The 24,107-nt window shown below is 48.4% G+C and overlaps 2 protein-coding genes across 4 annotated transcripts; one reads left to right on the top strand and one right to left on the bottom strand.

Annotated features, from left to right (window-relative positions):
* Nucleotides 1–1,057: 1,057 nt before the first annotated feature.
* On the bottom strand, nt 1,058–11,966 carry LOC101003205. Its single transcript, XM_021923895.2, has 3 exons — nt 11,329–11,966; nt 6,056–6,213; nt 1,058–5,141 (listed from the first exon to the last, which is right to left on the bottom strand). The coding sequence occupies exons 1-3, from the start codon at nt 11,756–11,758 to the stop codon at nt 4,977–4,979; spliced, it is 753 nt and encodes a 250-aa protein (XP_021779587.2). The 5' UTR covers nt 11,759–11,966; the 3' UTR covers nt 1,058–4,976.
* LOC101002876 (protein S100-A15A) lies at nt 1,245–23,723 on the top strand. 3 transcript variants are annotated; one of them, XM_009181738.3, is made up of 4 exons: nt 1,245–1,770; nt 17,491–17,646; nt 20,707–20,936; nt 23,411–23,723. In XM_009181738.3, the coding sequence occupies exons 2-4, from the start codon at nt 17,493–17,495 to the stop codon at nt 23,546–23,548; spliced, it is 522 nt and encodes a 173-aa protein (XP_009180002.1). In that variant the 5' UTR covers nt 1,245–1,770; nt 17,491–17,492; the 3' UTR covers nt 23,549–23,723. The 3 variants fall into 3 exon arrangements, with proteins under 3 accessions (XP_009180002.1, XP_009179996.1, XP_003892708.1); XM_009181732.3 differs by having other exon boundaries at nt 1,286–1,770; nt 23,372–23,723; XM_003892659.4 differs by lacking the exon at nt 17,491–17,646 and having other exon boundaries at nt 1,298–1,770; nt 23,372–23,723.
* The last annotated feature ends 384 nt before the right edge of the window (nt 23,724–24,107 follow it).

Here is a 24,107-nt window from a genome sequence, read left to right as displayed (position 1 = left end):
TAACAAAGATTTTCTGATGGGCTGTACCTCTTGTCCTGTACAACTTGTGAAAAGACACATGCCTAAAAGGGAGAAAATTCGAGTGATCAGCTCACCATTTGTTGCTTCTCTTTTATGTAAATTTTTGTCTTTTCAAGTTCTGGCTGTGTTGGAAGTCCTGAACACTAATTTCAATCTCACCAGTCCTGAATGACTATTAAAATTGCAAATAATCTTCCTTGTCTCTTAGAAGTTACTTTCTGTTTGGTTTGTTAACTTCTTTGTTCAAACTACTTAAGAATTAATTTCTCAGGAAGAGAAGCAGCTTTAATGTTGAGTACATTGATTGAGTCGTCTTTCTCTTGGATAACCAGAGCCTTCAAGTCCTGGTTACTTTGGTAGCTTTTTGATGCTTTGAGGCAGATAATTTTATGATTTTGTCCACATTTTCTATGTTTTATTGGGATAATTGGTCTATTTCTATGTTTTATTGGGATAATTCCATAACCAGAAGCAGACATATTGGCAGTAATGCTGAACTACAGGAACTCTTGGTACTGTTGGTAAGAAAACAATAGTCAAACCAAGAGCACATAGAATCTGTATCCCAGGTAGTCTACCTTTTGGAACACACATATATATATACATATATATACATATATATATGTGTTCCAAAAATATTCACACAGATACATAAGGAAATATATATAATCATGTTCCTCATAGTATTGTTTGTGGTGGTAAGGAGTGGGAGGCAATATGAGGGTGGGGAAGGTATTCGTGGAGAAGTGGGTAGACAAATACTGTGGTAGCACATTATAAAGTAAATGCAACTCAGAGGTAATAATGCTAACTGTGCATAGAGCAATGTGGATATGAGTTGGAGTTCCACTGTAAAGTTATTTAAAGTTACATTGCTGGATTGTATGAAATAAAGGCTCTCATGCTCTTCTATACAATTCCCAAAGAAGCTGATTGGTTCACATTAACTGCTTTAATTTAGATCGAAACATGGTTAAAGAATAATAAAAGATAAAAAATGCTGAAATAGAAAAATAAACCTAGGAAACCAAAGGTCCTACTAGAAATTCAGTTTTAATATAAAATTGAAAATAATGGTAAATAAATGATGCTCCTAGTGAGCATCATTTATTCTAGTGAGCATCATTAATTCTTTAATCCAATAATATTGAGGCCAAAGAAAGGAGAGCACTGAAACTTATCTGGTGCTGGTCATAACTCTTGTAAAATGCAAGTTACAAAAACAATAAGATATTATCTCACACTTAGTTATATATATATAAAATCTATGATGCATCAATCCCTTTCCTGGGCAAGAATACCAAAAAACTATCTCACAGATTTATAAGGGGACACGTGTGAATATGCTGTCATGGTGTGGTTATAGTGACAGAGTACTGGAAACAATCTGGTTGTTTATCAAACACATGGTCTTTTATGATTTTCTGCTCCTTTCGCATTGTTCCCTTTGCCCTCTTTTCTTCCTGGAAAGTTGAGATCACTCTTCAGGAGCCTACTCAAAAACCACCTGCATGTGGGGTAACATAAGAGATTCCTGTAGAGAAGGTTGAATAAATGTCAGTCAGAAGAAAGCAAAGAGAGACAAGAGTGACGTCACAGTGAATTCAGCACCACGGACAGCTCACGACACTCCAGCCCAGGCAACAGAGTGAGACTTTGTCGGAAAAAAAAAAGTTATTGGAATGTTTTGATATCAGAATTTCTTGGGACCGTTTGGATTTCCAGAATCTCTTTCACATCAACTGTCATGTGAGTGTGGGCATAGAGCTGTCAATTATTCTTTCTCTTTAGTACCAATATAATGTACAGTAGCTATTACTTATTCCAAATCAAGTCAATTCTTGCTCTAGTATGTGTTAGAACAAAGGTTGAATTCTGATCAATATGACACTAATACCTGTGTCCTTAGGCCTTGCTCTAAAATGTTCTCCTTCCAATGTGGAATGACACATTGCCCACACCCTATTCCTTGAAACTATTTTGAAGGAATATTGGGTGAAATCAAATCAATTTTCTATCTGGTGACTGGAGCTCTGGGATGTGGTTGTGGAGATGGCCTGATCCCCTCTCCTCTTTATATCCATTTGCTTCTGTTCTATAAGCCACCTTGGTGAGTTTGGAATGACAGTTCTCTTGACGACCTGCCATAGCAAATCAGCAATATCTCAGGATTTGGGATCTTAACTAGGAACTGCATGCTAGACATGGGGTCCCTGTCCTGTTATCACCTCTTGGGATGACATGGATGTATAAACAGAATATCCTAATAGATGTGATGAGTTCTGCATTGGCATAAGCATGGAGAGTGTGAAATAGTCTCAGGAACATTAGACAAGACTCCCTTGAGAAGGTGATTTTTAATCCTGGACAAGAAAATCAAGAAGTATTTGTCCACACACTCCATCCTAATTAGTATGTGCCATTGCCAATTCACGGAATATTATCAGGAGAAATATGAACTGGAAAAATAAAGGGAGGGCATGGCAACATTAGGGGTAGTCAGTTGCCTTCTGGACTCTACCGATGGACTTGAAAGTCCAGGAACCCCACCCCAGGGAGACCCTCTCTTCTTTTGGGAGATCAGGATGTGAGTCCTTAGGGAAGCTCTTCAGTCATTTGCATTATTCCTTTTGGCCTAGTTCCAGATTCTGGGGTCCAGATTCTGAGGTCCTCTCCTAAGCTGCACAACCTTCCTCCAGGACTGGAAGTTTTTAGATTTTGCACTGCTGTTTACATGAGGTGGTATTGATTAGAATTTGCACAAATGTATTTTATAATAAAAAATGATATAGAGTACTCATTATGAGCTGGGATCCAGTACTGCTATGTGCTGGGTAACCAGGAGATCTGAGGTAATAGTGTTTTCCCCCCATGATTCCAAGTCTGGATGAAAAGACACGAGGGGAATCTGAGGTAATGTAGCCACTATGGTAGGAGTGGGGTGAGGGTGAGGGAGGCACAAATGAGGCAGAGATCATTTCTTTGGGGTGAAGAGATGGTAGTTCACCCTCTAAATGTCTAAGAGACGTTGACATTAAGGTCAGTCTTAAAATGTAATGTGAATGAGACAGATGAAATATTAAAAGACATTTCTGGCAGAGGCAGTAGTTTGGAAGATTGGTATAGAGGCATGAAATACTGAGATATACTGATGAGGGGTGTGTTGCGCATACTTGGAATAACAGCAGCTGGGTGAACAGGAGGGATTCAGAGAGTGCTGGGCAGTCAGGAAGTCAGGCACCCACCCTTGGGACCCTGGCATGATGGTTCTGGGCAGTGACCAGCAGTCCTGGTGGAGGAGAGAGGAGGAAAATGGGGAAGATGGTTCTAGGCTGGAGATCTGCAGGGAAGGTATGGCCCAAGGAAAGGGGGCAACAGAGCTAAGAGAGGAAAGAGAGCAATTCTGGGGTGGATGATGGGGGGCAGGCTGCACAGAGAAGGCAGCAGGGGACTGGGAAGAGAAAATGAAATCTCAGGGACTGCAGGTCTCTGTGAGTTCCAAGAACAGGTGGAATAAGAATGAGAAAGGGGGAGAAGGAGAGAGAAGAAACCTAATGGTCAGACATTGGGATTTGGAGGTGAAAACTGCAGATCAGTCCTGAATGCTGGTGAGGTGCAGAGTATGTTCAGGAAGGAAGATTCCTGATGAGGAGAGGAGATGCTGGTCTGTGAAGAGAGGTGTGAGTGTGGAGTGCAGCAGTCATTCACAAGAGCAAATAACCCATCCTACACACTTCTGCTGGTTGGATGGAAAGAGAATTTTTGAGATTGTTGCCTGATTTCTCCAAGAAGAATGTTTGCCTCATTGAGAGGTTAGCTGGAGACTGACCAGGGTGGTATGCGTGATATGGACAGATGATGTGAGCCTCAAGGAGGAATACTAAGAGCAGCTGCATGGAACATGGCCTTGAAGTGACACTGGGTGAACATTAACCCTGTGTTGTGGCCTGTATGGAGAGACCCGTCAGTGCTCTGCTAGGACAGCACTGTGTCCTGCTTGTTTCTGCATCCTCAGCCCATAGCACAGTGCCTGGCCTGGAGTAGACTACCAATAACAAACCGCTCCATTACCCACCAGATAGAGGTGCTGCAATTTCTCATCACAGTCAGCATAAGCTTTCTGTGTCAGTCCTTAGGGCATTTCTGTGATGTTGCCTTATTCAGGCCAGCCTCCTTACTAGGGCTTCTGGACCACTTAGAGCTGTTCAAAATCTAGAGTATTCATTCATCATCAGAAACCCAGTCCTGGCATTGAGCAAACCATCATGGAGGACAGCTAAGCATCAGAGTGACTCCCTCTCACTTCCACAGGGCCACCCACATAGGCACATGCACACAAGCACACAGCACAGGGAGAGGACACAGCCCCTGAAGCCCAGATCACAGGACAAGGGAGCCCATCCTCGGGGAACTACTGAGCCTCCCATTCATAGTCACATGGGCCCTGAGCCTGATCCCACCCAGGAATCCCTATGTGAGTGGTTTCTGTTTCCCCAAGCCCTGGAGAACAGCTGGGGCGGGAGCGGGAGGGCAGGAGCACACTGAGAGATGCCAGCTCCTTCTCAGTGCAGTATCTAAGTACATCCGAATGACCTGGTCCATGCCTTGACAAGGAGGGGCATTGCTGTGACCTGGCAAAGGCCTTCTACCAGCTTCCACCTGTAACCTGCTGTGGTGGCTGCATTTAGGGAGTGGGGCAGAGGCCGACACCAGGACCTGTGTGAGAAGCAGCTCTCCCTGTGTGAGAGGCCACAGGGAGAACATTGGTGGTGGGACATTACTCCTGGGTGACCCACTGGATGGGGGTGGTGGGGATTCTCCAACAAAGTTAGCCTGGAATTGGCAGTTTTGACAATGTAGGTCACCAAAGAGAAGAAGGAAATAAGGCAAGTGTCTGGTGGGAGGAGACACTTTATTGTTCCTGGGGTCTCTGAAGGCCCCTGGGTGGGGCTGGATCACTGGCTTCCCCCGGAACAGGGCGCCCCTCCGTGGCTTTGCTTGTGGTAGTCTGTGGCTATGTCTCCCAGCAAGGACAGAAACTCAGAAAAATCAATCTTCTTATCCTCATTCTTGTCCTTTCTCTCAAAGACACTGGTCAGGTAATGTATGCCCTTTTTGTCCTGTGAAGAGAAAAACGTACAAACAAGAAAAATTCAATCACAAACAAGTTTTGGGCTGGGAGGGGAGAGGAGGAGGCAGAGACAGAGACAAATGCCTAGATCTGCATAGGCGTCGTGGCGGGGCTGGGAGTGCCCGGCGAGTGGGTGAAGTTGGGGTGAGGATGTGAATGTTATCCCTGGAGTTCTCTAGGGAGACTTTTTGTCTCAAACCTCAGATGGGAGGCAGGTCCTGTCGCAAGGTGCTCTGTTTAGTGACCTTGGGGAGAGCAGTCCCCTGTTCCAGCCTCACTCTCACCTGTCCCCAGCCTTTAAGGGCACTGGCTACCTTAGTTCTACCCCAGGACCCCCAAATTGGCCCTCATGCTTTGTTCTCTTCTTTCTCTGACCTCCTCTCCTTTCTTCTCTTTTTCCACCAAACTCATCTTCTGGGTTCCCTACTCTTGGTCATCTAGACCCTTTGGTACCTAGCAGCCCACAATTTTTTTCAGATTTGCTAATAAGTCTTGTTTATTGCAAAGAGGGCTATTGATTTCTACTAGCAATGGAACTTCCAGTGCTTTCCCATTAATCTCAAGGATGTTGATGTGGGGCCTTTGGGAAGCAGGACCTGAGCATGTGAGTTTCAGTCTCACAGAGAGGGGGTCAGTGAGCACTGGGAGGGGACTGTGCACCGCCCTCAAGCTGCACACTTTGCTGACCATCTCATAACCTCATTTATATCTGTATAACTCTTTCCCATTTTCATACTTTTTCGCCTATCATCCTTAGATTCCCATATGATCCAAGCAATAAATTTGCAAATGGGAAATGTTTTAATCAGAGGATGAGGGTGACCCGTCCAAAGACACATAGTAAAATATATCCTCAGCCATGCCAGCGTCCAACCAACATTGAGAAGCTAAACCCCGACTCACACAGGCACTGAGGAAGTTGGGGAAGTTCTCCTTCATCATCGTCAGCAGGCTTGGCTTGTCAATCTTGTCATCACGTCTGGTGTATTTGTGAAACATGTCGATCATGCCTATTATGGACGTCTCAGCTTGAGTGTTGCTCATCTTGGCTTTCAGAAAGGCTTCAGGAAATAAAGACAATCTTTTTTTCCCTTCATTTAAGTTAGGGTCTCTATGTGGGGGTGTTGGAAGGAGGGCTGAGGACAGAGGAAAAACAGCCCTAAGATGGAACAGAAGGAACTCGATTTTTAAAAATGTGATGGGATAAGTTGCTCAAAAATGAGAGGGTAGGACCAAGTCTGAGACCTGGCCCACCCTGGCCAGGGCCAAGAGGAGATGCAGGTGGATGGCGGAAGTCCAGCTGTGGGCAGAGCTTTGGAGAGGGAGAAGCAGAGAGAGTCGGGGGCCAGCAACACATGGAAGAACTGAGCTGGGACCCCTCCAGTCTCGGCCAGCACATGGCAGACCCCACTCCTAAAACAGCACCAAATCCATCTCCTCCAGCTTCACAGCTGGGGTGAGAGTCATGGGGGCAGGACAATAGCCTTGGTGATCTGGTCTCTGACCCTCCTGGGCTGCTTCAGGAACCAGACACCGTGGGCCCCACCTTGACTCAAGTGCAAGCCCTGCATGACACGGTGCATGCAGGCTCCAGGTGCACATGTGAGGATGGACGTGAGTGTGAACAGGAAACACAGCCCTGTCCCGAGCACAGGGGGGCCCTTCCTGCATTCCCCTGGGAATGAGAAACGGGAATGGCCTCTGTTACAAGGAACAGACATAACCCCCTGGTTCTTAAGCTGCTGGATGGGATGGGAGTGAGGTGGTTGTCGCTTCATGTCTGCTCTTGGGAATTATCTGCACCCTCGGAATCACCAAGGCTTGACCCTGTTTAAATAAGAAGGTCTGACTTCCCAAAGCAAATTGTCCAGCCGGTGGTCAGTCTGGGCTGGCCTGCACCCCAAGCCTGAAAAATAGGACAGTGCAGCTCTCACTTCCCACACTTTCCAAAGAACCAGAAAAGGACCTTGGCTAACGCGTGTGGGTGTCTGACAATAAACCCCCAACTCCTCTCAACACAGGAGAAAGCTCCATGCTGGCAACTGACTAAGAGGAGCCACCCAAAGCTTTTTTGATTCTGAGGCCAAGGCTAGACGCCAAGCCCTGTGCCCAGAGGGTGCCTGAGAATTTGCAGGTTGTGGTAGGGAGTGAGGGAGCTTTGGCTGCTCAATACCTTACCCAGGTAAGGGCAAGCCATCTGGCCAGGGCTCTGCTGTGTTGGGGTCCCAGGCCTTGGGGTTTGGAGAGCCTCCAAAGCATTCACAGGGGATCCTTAGCACTCCACCCTCTGTGGGAGCAGAGCTGGGGAGGGGATTCAACAACTGGGACCCCAACACGCGGATGAATCCAGGGAGGAAGAAGACAGGGAAGGTCCTGTGCTCAGGTCCCACTGGGGACATTTCCACAGGAGTTGTCTCAGGAGATCCCAAAGGAGCAACGGACAGGTCTAGTTCAGCGACCTGGTTGTACAGATGTGGGCTTTTGGTGTCAAGTGAAGGTCACACAGTCCAGCTAATGGCAGAGCTGGCCTAGACCCAGGCTCCTGAGTCTTCGTCCACAGCCCTTTCCCTTCCTAGAGGCAGCACAGCAGACTGGGCACTGGGCACTTCTAGAAAACGCAAAGAGGTAGGTGAGACTTGCTGGAGCTGGGAAGCGACACGAGGAGCAGGGTGAGTGAGATGTGTGTGTTTGGAAAAAGAGCGGTCCCTTTATAAGGCTCAGCCTGGCTCTTCCCAGGGGCTGGGAGGCCTCGGGCCACCTCTGTCATCTGTTTCTTGGAGCCTTGCCCCACATCAGGTGGGTGGGACACACCCAGTAGGCTGTGCTCAGGGTTTCTGACCAGGGAGCCAGGTCACCAGGTCCCACCCCACCCCAGAGACCTCACCTGGGGACTTCCCTGGCTCAACCTTGATTTGAGGGTAAGGCAGCCAGTGCATGTGTAGTAGCAAGTCAGGAAATGGGAGAAAAGAGCACTGGGCCTCTGGACCCAAAGAGGATGGAGTTTCAGACTCCTGAAGGTAGCATGGTCTTGTTTGTTCCCTCTCTCAGTCCTTCCACACAATTGTTGTGACAGCCTGTTCTACGACCCCACCGCGTACTGAGCATTCTAATGTCCAGACATCAAGATACCTGCTACTCCTGTATCCTCCTCAACCCTCATAGTCCTAAGAGGCAGGTGCTGCAATCTCTATTTTAGGAAAGGAGAAGTTGAGATGTTCCCAAGTTTACTCAGCTGGTAAACACAGCAAATCATCATACAAACACGGAAGAGGCAAAATCAAATCCTTACTCATGTGCCCTGTGCTATAGGTCTTGGATCACATCAGGGTCTGCCCTACGGGAACTCAGAGTCCAGGGAGGGAAGCAGGGTTACTTCATTGCTAACCATTGGTCAGCCCCTCACAGAAGCCCTGGACTCAGGTGGGGGGACTGGGGTCAAGGTCCCACTATCTAAATTGGGTGGCGGAGTGACCCCCCGTGGAATGAGCCTGGAGGCAGGGAGTGGGAAAAGTTCTTTCCTGCCCCATGGCACTAACTTCCCAGAAAGTCTTCAGCGTTTTTCCTCCTCCTATGCAATACAGCCTGTGTAGGAGTTGGGAGCTGTGCCCTTGGCTATAATGTGCCCTACCTTGCTGTGGAAAGCCTGACCCAGGTAGGGGCAAGAGGATTGGGAAGGCCTGGGAGTCTCTGGGGCATGGTGAGGAAAGGGAGATGATGAATCACTGACATGGACATTTTCTGCTAACCCCTTCCAATGTTCCTTTTAGGGTACAAGAGAGCTCCAGGTTCATTTAGTGCCAGCCCCTTAAGCACTCTGGGGCTCTGTAGAGCTGATGTGATGTCTCCCTAGGTGGGACCTATTTTCTCCACCCATCATATTTCTTCAACTTCCTTCTCCATCAGTACTTATGTAACCAGGGGGGCCTGTTTCTCCCTCTCCCACTTCCCCATATGATGGCAATATTACTTTTAGTGGCAAAAGATACACACACACAGACACACACACACACACACACACACACACACACAGTGGAATACTACTCAGCTATGAATAAAGAATGAAATCATGCCTTTCACAGCAACATGGATGGAACTGGAGGCTATTATTTTAAATGAAATTACTCAGAAACGGAAAGTCAAATACTGTGCACCTCCACGTGTGAGTGGGAGCTACATCACGCATACAGATGGAGGTAGAGAGTAGAATCATAGACACTGGAGACTGCGAATTGCAGGAGGTCAGGCGGTGGGTGAAGGATGAGACATTTCTTGGTGGGTACAATGCTTGCTATTTAGGATGGCTATGTTAAAAACTGGACTTCACCACTGTGCAATATATTCATATACATTTGTATGCAGGTTTTTGTGTGGACATAAGTTTGCAATTCTTTTGGGTAAATCCCAAGGAGTGTGATTTCTGGATCCTATGGTAAGAGCATGTTTAGTTTTTTAAGAAAGCACCAAAAACTGTCTTCCAAAGTGGCTGTACTATTTTGTGTTCCTGCCATCAGTGAATGAGAGTTCCAGTTGCTCCACATCCTTCTTCAGCATGTGGTGTTGTCGGTGTTCCAGATTTTGGCCATTCTCATAAGTGTTTACTGGTATCTCATTGTTGTTTTAATTTGCATTTTCTTGAGGACTTACGATGTGGAGCATCTTCTGATACGCTTATTTGTCACCTGCTGTGTCTTCTTTGATGAGATGTCTGTTCAGGTCTTTGGCCCATTTTCTAATTGGTTGGTTTGTGTTCTTATTGTTGAGTTTTAAGAGTTCTGTGTATGTTTTGGATAACACTCCTTTGTCTGATATTTCTTTTGTAAACATTTTCTCCCAGTCTTTAGCTTGTCTTTTCATTCTCTTGACAGTATCTTTCACAAAGCAGAAATGTTTAATTTTCAAGAAGTCCAGCTTACAAATTCTTTTTTTATGGATTGTGCTTTGGTGTTGCATCTAAAAAGTCATCACCAAAACCAAGATGACCAAATTTCCTCTTATGCTACCATCTAGGAGTTTTGTAATATTGTGTTTTGCATTTAGGTCTATGATTCATTTTGAGTTACGTATCATCACTGTTTAGAAAAAAGGACCAGAGGAAAAGCAATACAAAAGGAATGAGGGACAACAATATTAATACAAGACAACAAAGAATTCTAAGAAAATGGATTAAAAGAAAAAGAAGAATATTTCTTATTGATTAGTGTGCAAGTGACCAAGATATAATAGTCTTATCCTTTTTTTCTTTCTTTCTTTCTTTCTTTTTTTTTTTTTTTTTTTTTTTGAGACAGATTTTCACTCTTGTTACCCAGGCTAGAGTGCTATGGTATCATCTTGGCTCACTGCAACCTCCTCCTGGGTTCAAGGATTCTCCTGCCTCAGCCTCCAGAGTAGCTGGGATTACAGGCCCACGCCACCACACCCAGCTAATTTTTGTATTTTTGGTAAAGACGGGAGTGTCATCATGTTGGCCAGGCTAGTCTCGAACTCCTGACCTCAGTTGATCCACCTGCCTCGGCCTCCCAAAGTTCTGGGATTACAGGTGTGAGCTACCAGGCCCAGCAATAATAGTCCTATCCTTATACACACAAGAACATAATTTTGAATAATATAAAGCAAACACTGAAAGAAATTAATGGAAACTGACAAACTTATATCACTTGGCAGGTTTTGGCAGATTCTGCCCAGAAACTCAACAGAGTCGTCAGATAACAAAACACCAGTAATGGTACAGAGCAGGACCGGCAGATACTGCCACGGCCCAGAAGCAGCCCCGGACACAAGGCCCTGCAGATGTGTCCAATAAACGCTAACCTCCAGAAACAGGTGGCCAGCTGTATCTGGCTTGAAGACCATAATTTCATGATTCCTACTATTTGAACAACACACTTAAATTTATTTACACACACATACATTCATAAATTCGTGCCCAACCATAGAGAATACACATAAATTTCAAACATACTTGAGACATCCAAAAAACTGATCATTTGTTTTTGCTAAAATGAAAATCTCAGCAAATTAGCTTTAATAGGGGCCTTATCTTTTGCACTTGCTGATCAGGTTGAACCCTGTGAGCCCTTCCCCTGTGTCATGTCTGGAACAAACACTCTCCATAAACCTGCCCCGCCCCATCACACATCCAACCTCCCAGCCACTGCTGATCCCCCAGGAGAGCTCACAACAGGCTGGTCCTGAACAGGAATCTGGCTGGTTGATATCTTCATCTCCTCCTTCTTTTGGGGGAGCTCCCCTCTCCCGAGTCTGAGGTAGGGGCAACATCCTTCTGGATCTATTGAAGATCTCAAGTTGCTGAGGGAAGAGGACAGAAAACAATTTGTTCTTTTTGCTGTATTTTATCCATTCACTTATGCTATGAGTGCTGACTCTGTTCTGGGTGTGCGGATGTTGGGGTGGCAGGGAGATGGAATGGATGTGGACCGTGCTTTGAGCAATGCTCTGGTCCCAGGAGAGAACTCCAATAAACCACTGGGTGTTGAGAGAGTGGAGCGGGACAGAGCCAGGAAGCCCCAGGTCCCCAGGCAGTTCAGTGGTCACTTGCTCTGTGAAGCCTTCTCCAGGCAGAGCCATCATCCCCATGTCCCTGCGCATCTCAGTGACAGCCCTGGCTGCACATACACTATGTTTGCTGCCACCTGGCCGTGTCTTATATTGTGCCCCCAGCCTTCAGTGCAGAGAACTCCATAAACATTGGCCGAACTAGCAAGTGAGGCAGGTGTCTTCAGAAAGGTTCAGATAAAGTGTGTGGGAATTCAGAACAGGGGAAATCACTTTTCAGGTGGGGGAGCCAGGGGAATTTTGTCGGGTCGCCCTTTCAATAGGCCATAGAGCACTTTCAGGAGCCATGGTGAGAGGGACAGGGTAGAGGGAGCCACAGGAATGTTCCGAGACAGCCAGCTGTTCTGTTTGGGGTCCTTCTGGGTGGTGTTGGCCGGCTGCATCTCTGGACTCGAGCAGCAGTTGGGAGAGCGGGACAGAGAGAGTTCCATGGTGCTCAGAAGAGATTATTCGGACTCAGTTCTGCTGTGAGCCACCCACACTGGAGGATCCATCCACACTGGAGGAAGAGGACACCCAGCTGCAGCCCAGAGCCTGTGGCCCCACTGTTAGGTTTTGAAGGGAAGTCAAGGGTTAAAGAAAGACACAGAGAGAGTCGGCGGCTCTATGGCAACGCAGGTTTTCTGTCCAGTACAAGACCTGAGGAGGTGGGGGACAAGCTGAATGCTAGACCCCCTGCCGCTTACAGGCTGGGGTAATTTATAGGTCTAGGTGGGGGTCTGGGCAGTATGGCTTGCTCGCCGGGAGGATATTGATAAGATGTTCACACCATCGGGTGGTTTGGACCTTTTTCCGGCGGATGTGATAGGCTGTTCCTTGGACCTTTGCCCCGCAGGATACGATAGGGATGTTCCCTCAGTTGGGCCTTTGCCCGGCAGGGTATGATAAGGGTGCTCTTGTGCCTTGTGGTCAGGTGGTTAGGCAGGATGGTTCTCACGGCCCGAATCCACGTGGAATGTTTCACTCTGACGAGGCTCTGCAAAATGGCAGGGGGCTTACAAAATGGTGCAGTTTGGACTAACACCCACCATCCCGTCTAGAATGGGTTTGCTGGGAGGATTTAGTGTCAATTCTGTTCGCCAGATAAAGGAAGTTGCTTTCTCGGAGGCCCACACACACACAGATAGTGCTGGGAAGTGACCCATGCGTACCCCGAGAAATGTATCTGTTCAACCAAATTTCACGTTGGCCATGATCATTCCTCACCTCACCCAAGTTTAAGAGGAGGCTGAGCCCTGTAGGTTAAAACTGGCAAGGTGGAGAAAGCGGTGGAGGCCACTGCAGGAAAGTTCTCTGGCCAAGGGGGACTTTACAATTTTGACTTACAGTCAGGGCTGTTCCTGTTACAGTTGGCCCCAGTCAGAGGCCCAGGATGAAACTCTGGCCCTGAGTGCAGAGACTTGGTTTTCTGTTTCCCAAACTTCCACATGGTGGCGCCACCGAGCACCCACCTCGCCCTGGTTGCTGAGGGAGGCAGTACCACGTAGCTGGGTCCTTCGCGATTTCCGCCCTTCTTCGAGTTGTGAGTCCCATGTCGGGCACCAATCTTGCACCTTTAAAAAAAAGAGATCTTCACCAAAAGCTTCTGAAAGGCAGAGGGCTTTTCTTAATTAATTTGTATGCTTTTCTCTCTCCAATGCCTACCAGAGGGCACTGCACAAAATCATATACTGGGGATGCAATTGTTAATCGAGTTGGTAGAAACAGGAACAAATTAAGATAATTAAATTTTTAGTAATGGCGGGTTAAGTAAATCTTGATGCCTGTACACATGGAATCCCTGTGATGATACGAAATGGACATTTGGTCTTTGTCCCTGTTCCTGACGCTGAGCGTCTGAAACCTCTGGAATCTCCTGAATGACAGGGGTGAGGGAGCGTCTTTTGTTACTCATAACAATCCCCTTCCAGCCATACTGAGTGTGTGCTAATGAGGTGACTCTTGGTGGACCCCTAGACAGCTTCAGGATGGGGCTGGTTGCCAGAGGAAGCAACCATGTGATTGGAGGGCTGGAGCTTTCAGCCCCAGGCCCAGCCTCCAGAGAGCGGCTGGGGCAGGACTTCAATGACCAGTGGCCAATTATTTAATCAACCATGCCGAAATAAAGTGACTGCCATAGAAACCCCAAACAATGGGGCTCAGAGAGCTGTCGGGCTGCTGAGCAGGTGGGGTGCCGGAAGAGTGGGCGCCTGGGGTGGGCCTGGGAGCTCCGTGCTGCCCCTCATACCCTCGGTGTCTCTTCCACGTGGCATTTCCTATGTTGTATTATTTGTAAAGTGCCTTATGCGTAAAGTGCCTCCTTGAGTCCCGTGACCCCTTGTAGCAGATTATCCAACCTGAAGAGGGTTTTTTAGAAACCTCCAATTTTAGCCAGTCAGTCAGAAGTATGGGAGGTCAGGTGCTGCGATTGGCATCTGAATTGGGGGCAGTGTTGTGGGGCTGAGCCTTCACCTTGTGGGGTCTGTGCTAACTCTAGGTAGTTAGGGTCAGAATGGAATTGCAGGATACCCCGGTGGTGTTCAGAGAGTTGGAGAATTGGTTGGTGTGGGGATTTTTAAAAAAAGGAAATATAACTCCCACACATTTGGAGTCAGAAGTGTTGTTAGGCAGAATGGTTCAGGAATTCCATATAATGTAGCCGTTTGGAATCAATCACTCAAAAATATTTAAGAATTGGGGAAATGTTTTAAACATAGCCCTAATTGAAAAAGCAGATGATAAAGCAGCTGGGAAAGGACAAGGCCGTGGCCCACAGGGTGGACTTGGAGTGGGGGTGGGGAGTGGGTTAATGGGACATGATTGCTCTGCGTGAGACAAGGCCACGGAACTCGGGAAACAAAGCTTGTTTTGAGCAAGAGTCATGTCAGATTTTGACAGGAGGCAGAGCAGAGAGAAGATATCTTTACATAGGTGAAGCTTAGAGTTCGTGATAAAGTGTTCTCCGCCTTCACGTTCACAGTCAATTAATTTTCAACAAGCCCAAGCCCAATCAATGGAGAAAGAATAGTCTTCAATAAACGGTGCCGAGACAAGTGGGCAGCCACATGCAAAATAATGAAGCTGGATCCCTTCCTTCCTTCGTACACACAAATTAACTCAAAATGGGTCACAGCCCTACACATAAGAGCTACAACTAAAACTCTTAGAAGAAAATATAGAAGTAAATGTTCAAGATGGAGGGCTTGAATGTCTTTGCATATGCTATTGAGGTTTATGACTTTACTTTCCACAGTTAGACCTACAATCCACTTGGAATTGTCGTTTTGTCTGCTTGTGAGGTCTAGTTTCATGAGAATGAGCATCCAATTGATCCCATAAAATGTATCGAAAAGCTTGTGTTCAGCAGTGCCACTTTTGTCACAGAATAAATATACTACACGTGTGTGTCTTTTTCCCAGGCCTCTATTTAGTTCTGTTGATCTGTTTGTCCTTGACCCTGCCGGGCAGTATCTTAGTTACCGGAGTTATTATGATAAATCTTAATGTCTAGTACTGTGGATCCTCCCATGTCTTTTCTTTTTCATGATTCTCTTGGCTACTCTTGGCCTGGCTATATACTTTTTAGAGTTAACTTGTCAATTTCTATAATTTCAGTAAGAGCTTTGGGATTGGGATTGCACTGAATCTATGTTACATTTGTGAAAACTGCCAGCTTTACAATAGCATATAAAGCTACTATGAACATGGCATATGCCTTACTAAAAATCTTTTAGTGGCTTCCTATCCTGCTTAAAGTCCAAATTTTGCAAAGTCCTCATTGGCTTGTCCTCTGCCTGCCCCTCAGACCTCATCTCCTGTCTCTCTGGGCTCCATTTACACCACTCCAGCCCTTCTTTCTGCCCGTCCATCAGCCCAGGCTGGCTCCCACCTGAGCACCTCTGTTCCAGCTCTTTCCTCTAACCATGGGGCCCTTCTCCTGCTCTCCCCAAAGTTGGATTCCCTGTTATTCGGGGACAAGGTAATGTAGTGGATGAGAACGGGTATGTGGGGCCCATGGGCCTGGGTTTGAAACGTGCCTCTGCATTACTAGCTGCGTCCCCATCATGCTCCTGTAATTGTCATTCCTTGGGCTTCTTCAGCAATTGTTAAGAAGACAAGATGAATGGGTGGATGTAATGGAGCAGTGCTCAGCAAAGAAGAAGAACTTAATACTGTTAATCATCTTCTCACTCTCCAGCAGCCTCCTGGTCCTACAGAAGCAGCCTAGGGACTCCCTATGCTCGAATCTTACTCTTATTCTCTACACGGCAATAACGCACCCTTTCTTTCTCTTTATCACATTCTCTGTGAGGGTTCTAATGCATCTAGCAGCTCCCCCTTCAAGCATAGCCCATCTAACACACATTTCAGATACTCTTGAGGCTGTTGACTGGGATATCAAGTTGCTCCAATCCTAAAGATAATACAGGTCTGGAGAGAAGCAAATAGGTATATGCTGGTGAGAACTGGCAAAAACCCCTCAATATGCCATTAGTATAACCCGCTTCATCGTCAAGTACCATACGACATTTCTTTACTTTTTAAGGTAATTACTTGATCCTTTCCACCACCACCTCACCGCTGTCTTAGTCAGAAATTGAATATTATCCTTCTTGAAGTATTTCCAATCTTTGAGGTGTCTAAAACCCTGGTTGCAGCAGGAGCGGGGGTGGGGGTGCTTCAGGGCCAGTTTCAGATAACCTCCTTTCTCAGTTTCACCAGAAAGCGCTACTCCTTTGCTGTACTGGCTTCTGGATGTCACAGGACATTGCTTTCAGTGACTGGTCTGCACACTGGAAAGACATGAAGATTGTGTCTGTCAAGATCACAATCTTGCCCTGGCCATGGGTGGTTGGGTTATGACATGGGAGATGCATGTTTGGCACCATGTTTATGGCTGTTTTCTAAGTACAGTACCCTGAAGTTTTGGCTAGATGTCTGTCTCCACCTATAGACTATGAGTTATTCAATTCATTTCCACCCCCTTTCTCCACAGCACCTAGCACAGGGGCACCTAGCACCTAACACGTGGCAAAATTCTGATAAACATTAAGGAAGAGTTGACATTAAAATATATAAATAAAAGTAATTTAATGTCTAACAATAATGGATTCATAAGACAAATTCTGATAAATGCAAACAGATGATCACAATGTACTCGCTAAAAATCAGGCTAGCATTGATTAAGCATGTGAGATGTTCACAGCATAACATCAAGCAAAAAGTGCAGTTACAGCGCAGCTGTGCAAGGGATCATCACTGGGTATTGGCATGGTGTAGGGGGTTGTTTTGTCCCAGAGTGGACAGAGGGTAGGGAGAAAAGGAGTGCAGTCTGCCCCCCATCCCCAGCCATAGGTCAGAAATGAAGTTTCTGCTGAACAACAAGCTATTATCCAGCAATTGTCCAATGGTGAACCACATGGGTATACCAAATTTGTTAATTAGATAGTCTTAAGGTTTTGTTTTTATTTTTGTTTCTTGGTTATAGACATTGCCATGGTGGACATTTTTCTGATTATTGTTTTTAACATCTGCTTAATTAACTGTTGCGGGATAAATTGCCAGGGTAATGCTGGCTGAACCAAAAAATTCAGTGCAATCTTTTGTGGCTTTAGCTTGGCAATGCTGAGAAATTCAAGTCATGTTTTTAGTTTAGAAACAAAGTGTATTGATGAAGCACTTGTTTGCTGGAGAAATCACTATGTTGAGTAGATAAAGGCTCACTCAGCAAACTGGAAAAGCTGTTGGCTTCAGTATCTACCTATGATTTTCTCTCCAACCTTCAGGGATGCATAGATGGAGTCTCTGGTTAGATGACCTGTCCTTTGGCGCCCCCTTCTGGAAGACTCAGTCATCAGCCTGTGCGAGCCCTCCCAAGAGAGCTGTGTGGGGTGAAATGGGGCCAAGTAGAAGGGGCCGGCTGGGAGAAGTCTTGTGTTGGGGTGAGTTGGCACCCCACCACTCATCACTCACACAAGGGCCCAGGTAGCATCTGTAAGGATGTCGAGCCTGAAGGTCTGGCCCCCTAAGAGTAGGGTGACTTCCACATTGCAGTTGGTGATTTACTAATGAACAAATCTGGTTCTACCACTTCTCTTTCACTTCCCATCCATCACTCAACTGATTTAAAAAATCCTCTATTAGCTTCCTCTCTTGTTTGTGTATCACAGTCTTGCCCTGGCCGTGGGTGGTGGGGGTTGTGAGGTGGGGAGTGCATGTTTGGCACCAAGTCTGTAGTGCTTTTCTAAGTACAGTACCTCAGAGTTTTGACTAGATGTCTGCCTCCACTGACAGACTATGAGCTGGATAGGATAAAGTCCCAGCTACAGCTTGGCACAGAGTCTTCCGGTCTTGTCTCCCTCCTGCCTCTCCAGCCTTGTTTCTTCTAACTTCTTATGGTGCACCCTGTGGACTCCATCCCCTGAGCAGGCCGCACTCTTTTTTATTTTATTTTATTTTTATTTATACTTTAAGTTCTAGGGTATATGTGCACAATGTGCAGGTTTGTTACATATGTATACATGTGCCATGTTGGTGTGCTGCACCCATTAACTCGTCATTTACATTAGGTTTATCTCCTAATGCTACTCCTCCCTGCTCCCCCCACCCCTTGACAGCCCCCAGTGTGTGATGTTCCCCTTCCTGTGTCCAAGTGTTCTCATTGTTCAGTTCCCACCTATGAGTGAGAACATGTGGTGTCTGGTTTTCTGTTCTTGTGATAGTTTGCTGAGAATGATGGTTTCCAGCTGCATCCGTGTCCCTACAAAGGACATGAACTCATCCTTTTTTATGGCTGCATAGTATTCCATGGTGTATATGTGCCACATTTTCTTAATCCAGTCTGTCACTGATGGACATTTGGGTTGGTTCCAAGTCTTTGCTGTTGTGAATAGTGCCGCAATAAACATACGTGTGCATGTGTCTTTATAGTGGCAAGATTTATAATCCTCTGGGTATATACCCAGTAATGGGATGGCTGGGTCAAATGGTATTTCTAGTTCTAGATCCTTGAGGAATCGCCACACTGTCTCTTTTGCAACCCCAGGCCTTTGCCTGTGCCGTGTCCTCTGTCTGGAGCGCCTGGTCCTCCTTTCCTCCGTGCAACTCAAAATGTCTCTTCCAGTCGCAGCTGAAATATGACCTCCCTAAGGAAGTCCCCCTCAACTCCCCAGGCAGAAGGTGCTCCTTTCTGGGTGCCTGGAGCACCTGTCTGTGTCACTCAGTTGGCTTCCACGTGCCTAGTGACAGTGTGTGACTGTCCCCTCACACATCCCCACCCTGTGAGCTGGCCCTGTGTCTGATGCATATTGCCTAGCAGAAGGCCTGGCACACTGTAGGCACTCAAGAATGTTTTTTGAATGAATGAAGGAATGAATGTGCTTCATGACGGTGGAGTTTGGGGGTTCGCTAATTGAGGGAGGACACCCCAGGGAGATGTAGTTAAGTGTGTGTCTGACCCCACCCAAGCCCTGGAGGTGGGAGGACAAGCTCTGAGGCAGGGAGACGGTAATGGGACCTTTTGTGATTCTTAGATGCTTCAGATCCTGCTCCGAGGGATGTGAGCTCCTGAAACTGGTTGAGTTAATCTTAGCAAGTTAAGTGTTGTGATGTCACCTGAGGAATGCAATTAAGGCTCAGTCCTGCTGCTGAAGGACCTGTGAAGCATCACAACACTGGCTGCCATAACTGGAGGCGCTGAGGATGGGTGGGATGTGGGGCTTGGTGGTGGGTTCCCGGCTTACACAGCTGCCTCCTGCCTGAGCGCTGGGGAATCTCTGGGATCAACTACAGGCTGGATCTGTGGTTTTGGATCCTCACCTCAACAGTGACAGGTCAGTGCCTCTTCCAAGAGAATTGTGGGGTGAGGGTCTGTGTTGGGTCTGTGCAGGTTCTAAAAAGCAGAGGTGGGTACAGCTTACTTGTTTTAGAGAACATGTACAGTGTGGATGGACATGCTAACAGTACAATTGTGGCCCAAGCGGGGTGTAGGACCCGAACTGAAAGCAAGCCTTTGGGCTTGTTCCCAAAGACATGGGTTTGAGCAAAGCTCCAGGTAGATCGGTTGTGTGATCTTGGGGAAATTGCTCCTCCTTTCTGGGTTTCATTTTTCCCTTAGGAAAATGGGAGTAATGATGCCTGCTTCCTATGGCCCGCGTGAGGGTTACGTGGGATATGGGATAATTTGTATAAAGTGTTCACCTGGTGCCAGGCTGGTTCCACGAGCGGTGGAAGCAGCAGTTGTCCTGATTCCTATCTGCAGAGTCGAGGGAGCACCGCTGACTTGACAAGGAGATCTTGTCGCCCGAAAACTGGGGTCTCATCTCCACAGGAAGTGGGGAGTGGAAGGTCACAGGCATCAGAGCACCAGAGAGGAGCGGCACAGAGGCTCCGGGGGGGGGGGGGCGTGGGATGTAAGGGCTGAAGGGATGGTGCTGATGGCATGGGGACTCCCTTTGGAGAGGGTGACACAGTGTGGTGGCAGCAGGAAGACAGGTGGGATCCACTTGCTGCCTGTACATTCAACTGGGAAAGAAAACAATCGCTCAGGAGCAGGGCCCAGTTTTCCACATAGTGTGGTTATTCTAATGTTGTTTGTCGCACAAGACAGCTTATGGTAGTGCGGATTCTGCCTTTTCAAGGGTTTAAAAGTGTTTCTATTGGAAAGCAACACAAACACTGACTTGCTTCAGAGTCTTTAGTTTCTCCCCATTCTTGACTTGAGGCATCTGCTAAATTGGGGTAGGTTGGAGGGAGGATGCAGCTCCTGTGTCCAGGAAGCCCTCAGTCCCAGCAAACAGAGTCCTGTCTTGAGAATTTTCAGGGAAGCGTCTTGCAGGGCAGCGACTTTGAGTCACGTTTGCACGGGGTCGGATGAGTGCAGGGGTCCTGGTGGCCTGAGACTGGGTGTGGGAATGTGGGCAGGTACAAGAGGGAGAAGGCTCTTGGAGGAAGCACCATCTGCTGTGGACTGGCTGGGACAAGGTGCTGCTCTCTCCTCCCAGATTCTCCACCCACTGTCCCCGGCTGCTGCACCCCTGCACCTCCACATCTGCCCCCTGCCCGGGGCCAGGGCCCAGCAGTCATGACAGACACCCCAGTGGAGGAATCCCTCTTCCAAATCATCCACTGCTTCCACCAGTATGCAGCCCGGCAAGGCGATGTGGAGACCCTGTCCCTGCAGGAGTTGCAGGCCCTGCTCGTGGACAACGTGCCCCGCTTCATGGACAGCTTGGTACGCAGGGTCTGGGATCAGGGTGGTGGTTGAAGTGGGGCCTGGGCACCAATACAGGGTGGATTCTGGGGTGGCAAGTGAGTGTTGAAAGCAAATGCTGAGGTTATTACAGAGGGCGCTGTCTCTCATGAGAATCTTTTTTTTTTTTCTGGAGATGGAACCTGACTCTGTCGCCCAGGCTGGAGTGCAGTGGTGCAATCTCTGCTCACTGCAACCTCCGCTTCCCAGGTTCAAGTGATTCTCGTGCCTTAGCCTCCTGAGTAGCTGGGATTATAGGCAGCCACTATCACGCCTGGCTAATTTTTGTATTTTTAGTAGAGATGGGGTTTCACCATGTTGGCAAAGCTGGTCTTGAACTCCTGGCCTCAAGCAATCCACCCGCCTTAGCCTCCCAAAGTGCTGGGATTACAGGTGTGAGCAACCGTGCCTGGCCCTGAGAATCTTTAATTCATGGGACAGCGGGATCTGTGGCCACAGTGGGGTGGCCCCAGCACAGCTGTGTTTCTTGTCCTTCCCTCTCCCAGAACTCCCTGCCTGGCCTCCCTCCAGCCCAAACTTAGCTGATTTCCTGGAACTCAGTCCTAACCCCAAACCTATTTATGCCTCTGCCCATCTACTTCCTGAGTACAGGCCCTCCACCTCCCCTCTGCCCACAGGCCCATCGAGGCAGTGCCTCTGCCCCTCACCCCATGCCACCTTCCAAGCCCTTTGAATTTAGCCCCTTCTCCTGGGCTGCACAAGCCTGGCCCTCCTGCTCCCATGCATGGGGGAGGGATAGCAGGAGCTGCGGTGGCCGCCCTAACCAGAGTAGGAGTAGGGTGGGGTGGGGTTAGGAAACATTACTTCCCCTTCCACCTCCTGTCCCCAGAATCTCTCAGACCTGGACAGGCCCAGTTCCCAAATCCAGGCTTAGACAGCCCTCAGGCCCTGCCCATCTTCTTTGTCATCAGACCCAGACCCATGATTACTGGGCTTCTTGGGACCTGTAAGGCCTGCAAGGGTGTCTGTGGGGTGCTCCTGTCTAGCCATGCCCCGGGGTGTCTGGACTGTCATCTCCAGAGGACTTCTGGTCCATCCTGACTCAAGGCCACTCCATCCAGGAAAACGCTCTTCTTTGGTCACTTCCCGTCTCCCCAGCCTTGCCTTTGCTTACTGGAGTGTTACTCTGAGGGTTGTAGAGAGGGACGGAGCGAGGGGGAAGTGATTGTGGGTGGTCCTGTTTCCAGGAAACCTTGTCCTTTCTAGGGCAAACTGTACCAGGACAGCCCGGACCCTGCATTCATGGGACTCAAAGCCCCACCCGGGTACAGGGCCCTTGGGGACAGACCCTGAACACAGGGCAGCCCTGGGGAAGGTGGGCGGAGGTGAGGGAAGCTGGGAGAGTCTGTCCCAGGAGGGAAGCCTCCAGCTCCTCTCTGGGTGACCAGCTTTGTGGAACAGTTAAGATCACAGGAACAGGTGGTGGGGGTGGGCCCTGAGGAGACAGAGGCTGCAAACCTGCCCACAGCTGCTTCCCCCAAATGGTTTCTAGGGCTTCACACTGGCTCCTTATGCCCACCAGCCAAATCTTGCTGAAAGCTGCCTCATCTGCCCTGCCCAGTGCTCCCGATGTCCACCTCGTGTCTTCCCGCTCTGTCCCTGTGCTGTGCTCTGGCCTGTGACTTTCTTCATGCTGTTCCTTCCAGCTCAAATGCGTCTTTCCTCTCCTCTACGATCCCCATTTCTCAGCCCTCAGGGCCATATCTGGGCCACCTGCCTCGGAACAACCTGGACAGCTCCAGGGCTCCTGGCTTTGTCCTTTCCCTCGTTCTGCGCTCTATGTGGGCCCAGCGCCCGGGGGTCAGAGGTTCGCATGCTGTGCCTCTGCCTGGGATTGCTCCGGAAGCAGGCAAATGCACAGGCATGCAAACCTCTGACCCCCTGGGCACTAGCCTTGCAGCAGCGCTGGGGATGCAGACTTGAGGGCCAGGTCGACTCTGCTCCTGGGGAGCTCCCAGTGTGGAGGAGGAAGGCACCGTCCTGCCTTGAGGAAGCCCTGGCTGGGGTGTCCCTCCAGAGGAGCCTCCAGCCCAGCTGTGAAGAGAGGTATAAACAGCTGCTGCCGGTGGATGCAAAATCGTCTGGGATGCCAGGGCTGCCTGGGCACTGAAGACAGTTAACCATCAGTGGTGCCCAGTTTACCTCCTTTGTCTGCACACATGCAGCTGGCTCCAGGCTTGGTTATGGGGGCACCCACCATGCCCCTGTCTCTTGAGCCTGATTTTGCAGCATTCAGAGTCCTAGTCACTGACTATTGGAGTGAGGAGTCATTTCCTGTAAGCCCTTGCAGGCAAGGCCAGGCCACAGTTACCCCATCCCCTCCCAGTGGGCTGTGGGGAGCCTGGCAGGTGGGCTGCATGCCTGGGTGGGTGGTTGACACTCTGCCCGCTTCTCAGGGCCGGAAGGAGCCGTACTATATCACAGAACTGTTCCAGGCTGCAGACAAGAACAAGGACAACCAGATCTGCTTCGATGAGTTCCTCTACATCTTGGGAAAGCTGGTGAAGGACTACCACCTGCAGTACCACCGGCAGCTGTGCGCTCACCACTGTGCTCAACACAGCCTCTACTAGAGGGAGCTCAGGCAGCCTCCTGCCCACCGGAGCCTGACCCAGGAGGAGGTGTGGCCTGGCTATCAGGAACTGAAAGGAGAACCCAGCTGTGTGTGTCTCTGTGTGTGTGCACATGTCTGTACCTGTCTGTGGAAAGGAGAGCAGTGTGAGAGAGAATAAAGCAATTTCATACATATTTCCAAGGATTTGTCAGTGTGTGGTTCTGGGCTTCACCTACAATCCAGAAAAAGAAGTTTCAGTCCCAACCTGGGAAAGATCTATTTTAGATGAATGAAATAGCCCTTGCCTCCAGGAAGCTCCTGTTTGAGCGGAAGAAACAGCTTATATCTCCAGGGAGACCCTGTCTGAGGGGGGAGACATGCTCCTATCCCCAGGGAGCCCCTGTCTGAAGGGGAGACACAGCTTATATCTCCAGGGAGACCCTGTCTGAGGGGGAGACACAGCTTATTCCTCTAGGGAGTTTATATCTGATGGGGGAGACACCACGTCTGATTCCAGGGGGCCCTATCTGATGGGGAGACAGTCCCCACCTGCAGTGTTCAGCCTGAGAAGGAAGAGT

This window comes from Papio anubis, chromosome 1 (genome assembly GCF_008728515.1).
Source record: "Papio anubis isolate 15944 chromosome 1, Panubis1.0, whole genome shotgun sequence".
Classification (NCBI taxonomy): Eukaryota; Metazoa; Chordata; class Mammalia; order Primates; family Cercopithecidae; genus Papio; species Papio anubis.
The sequence above is the reverse complement of the archived record's forward strand: the minus strand, read 5'-3'. Positions and strand labels throughout refer to the sequence as shown.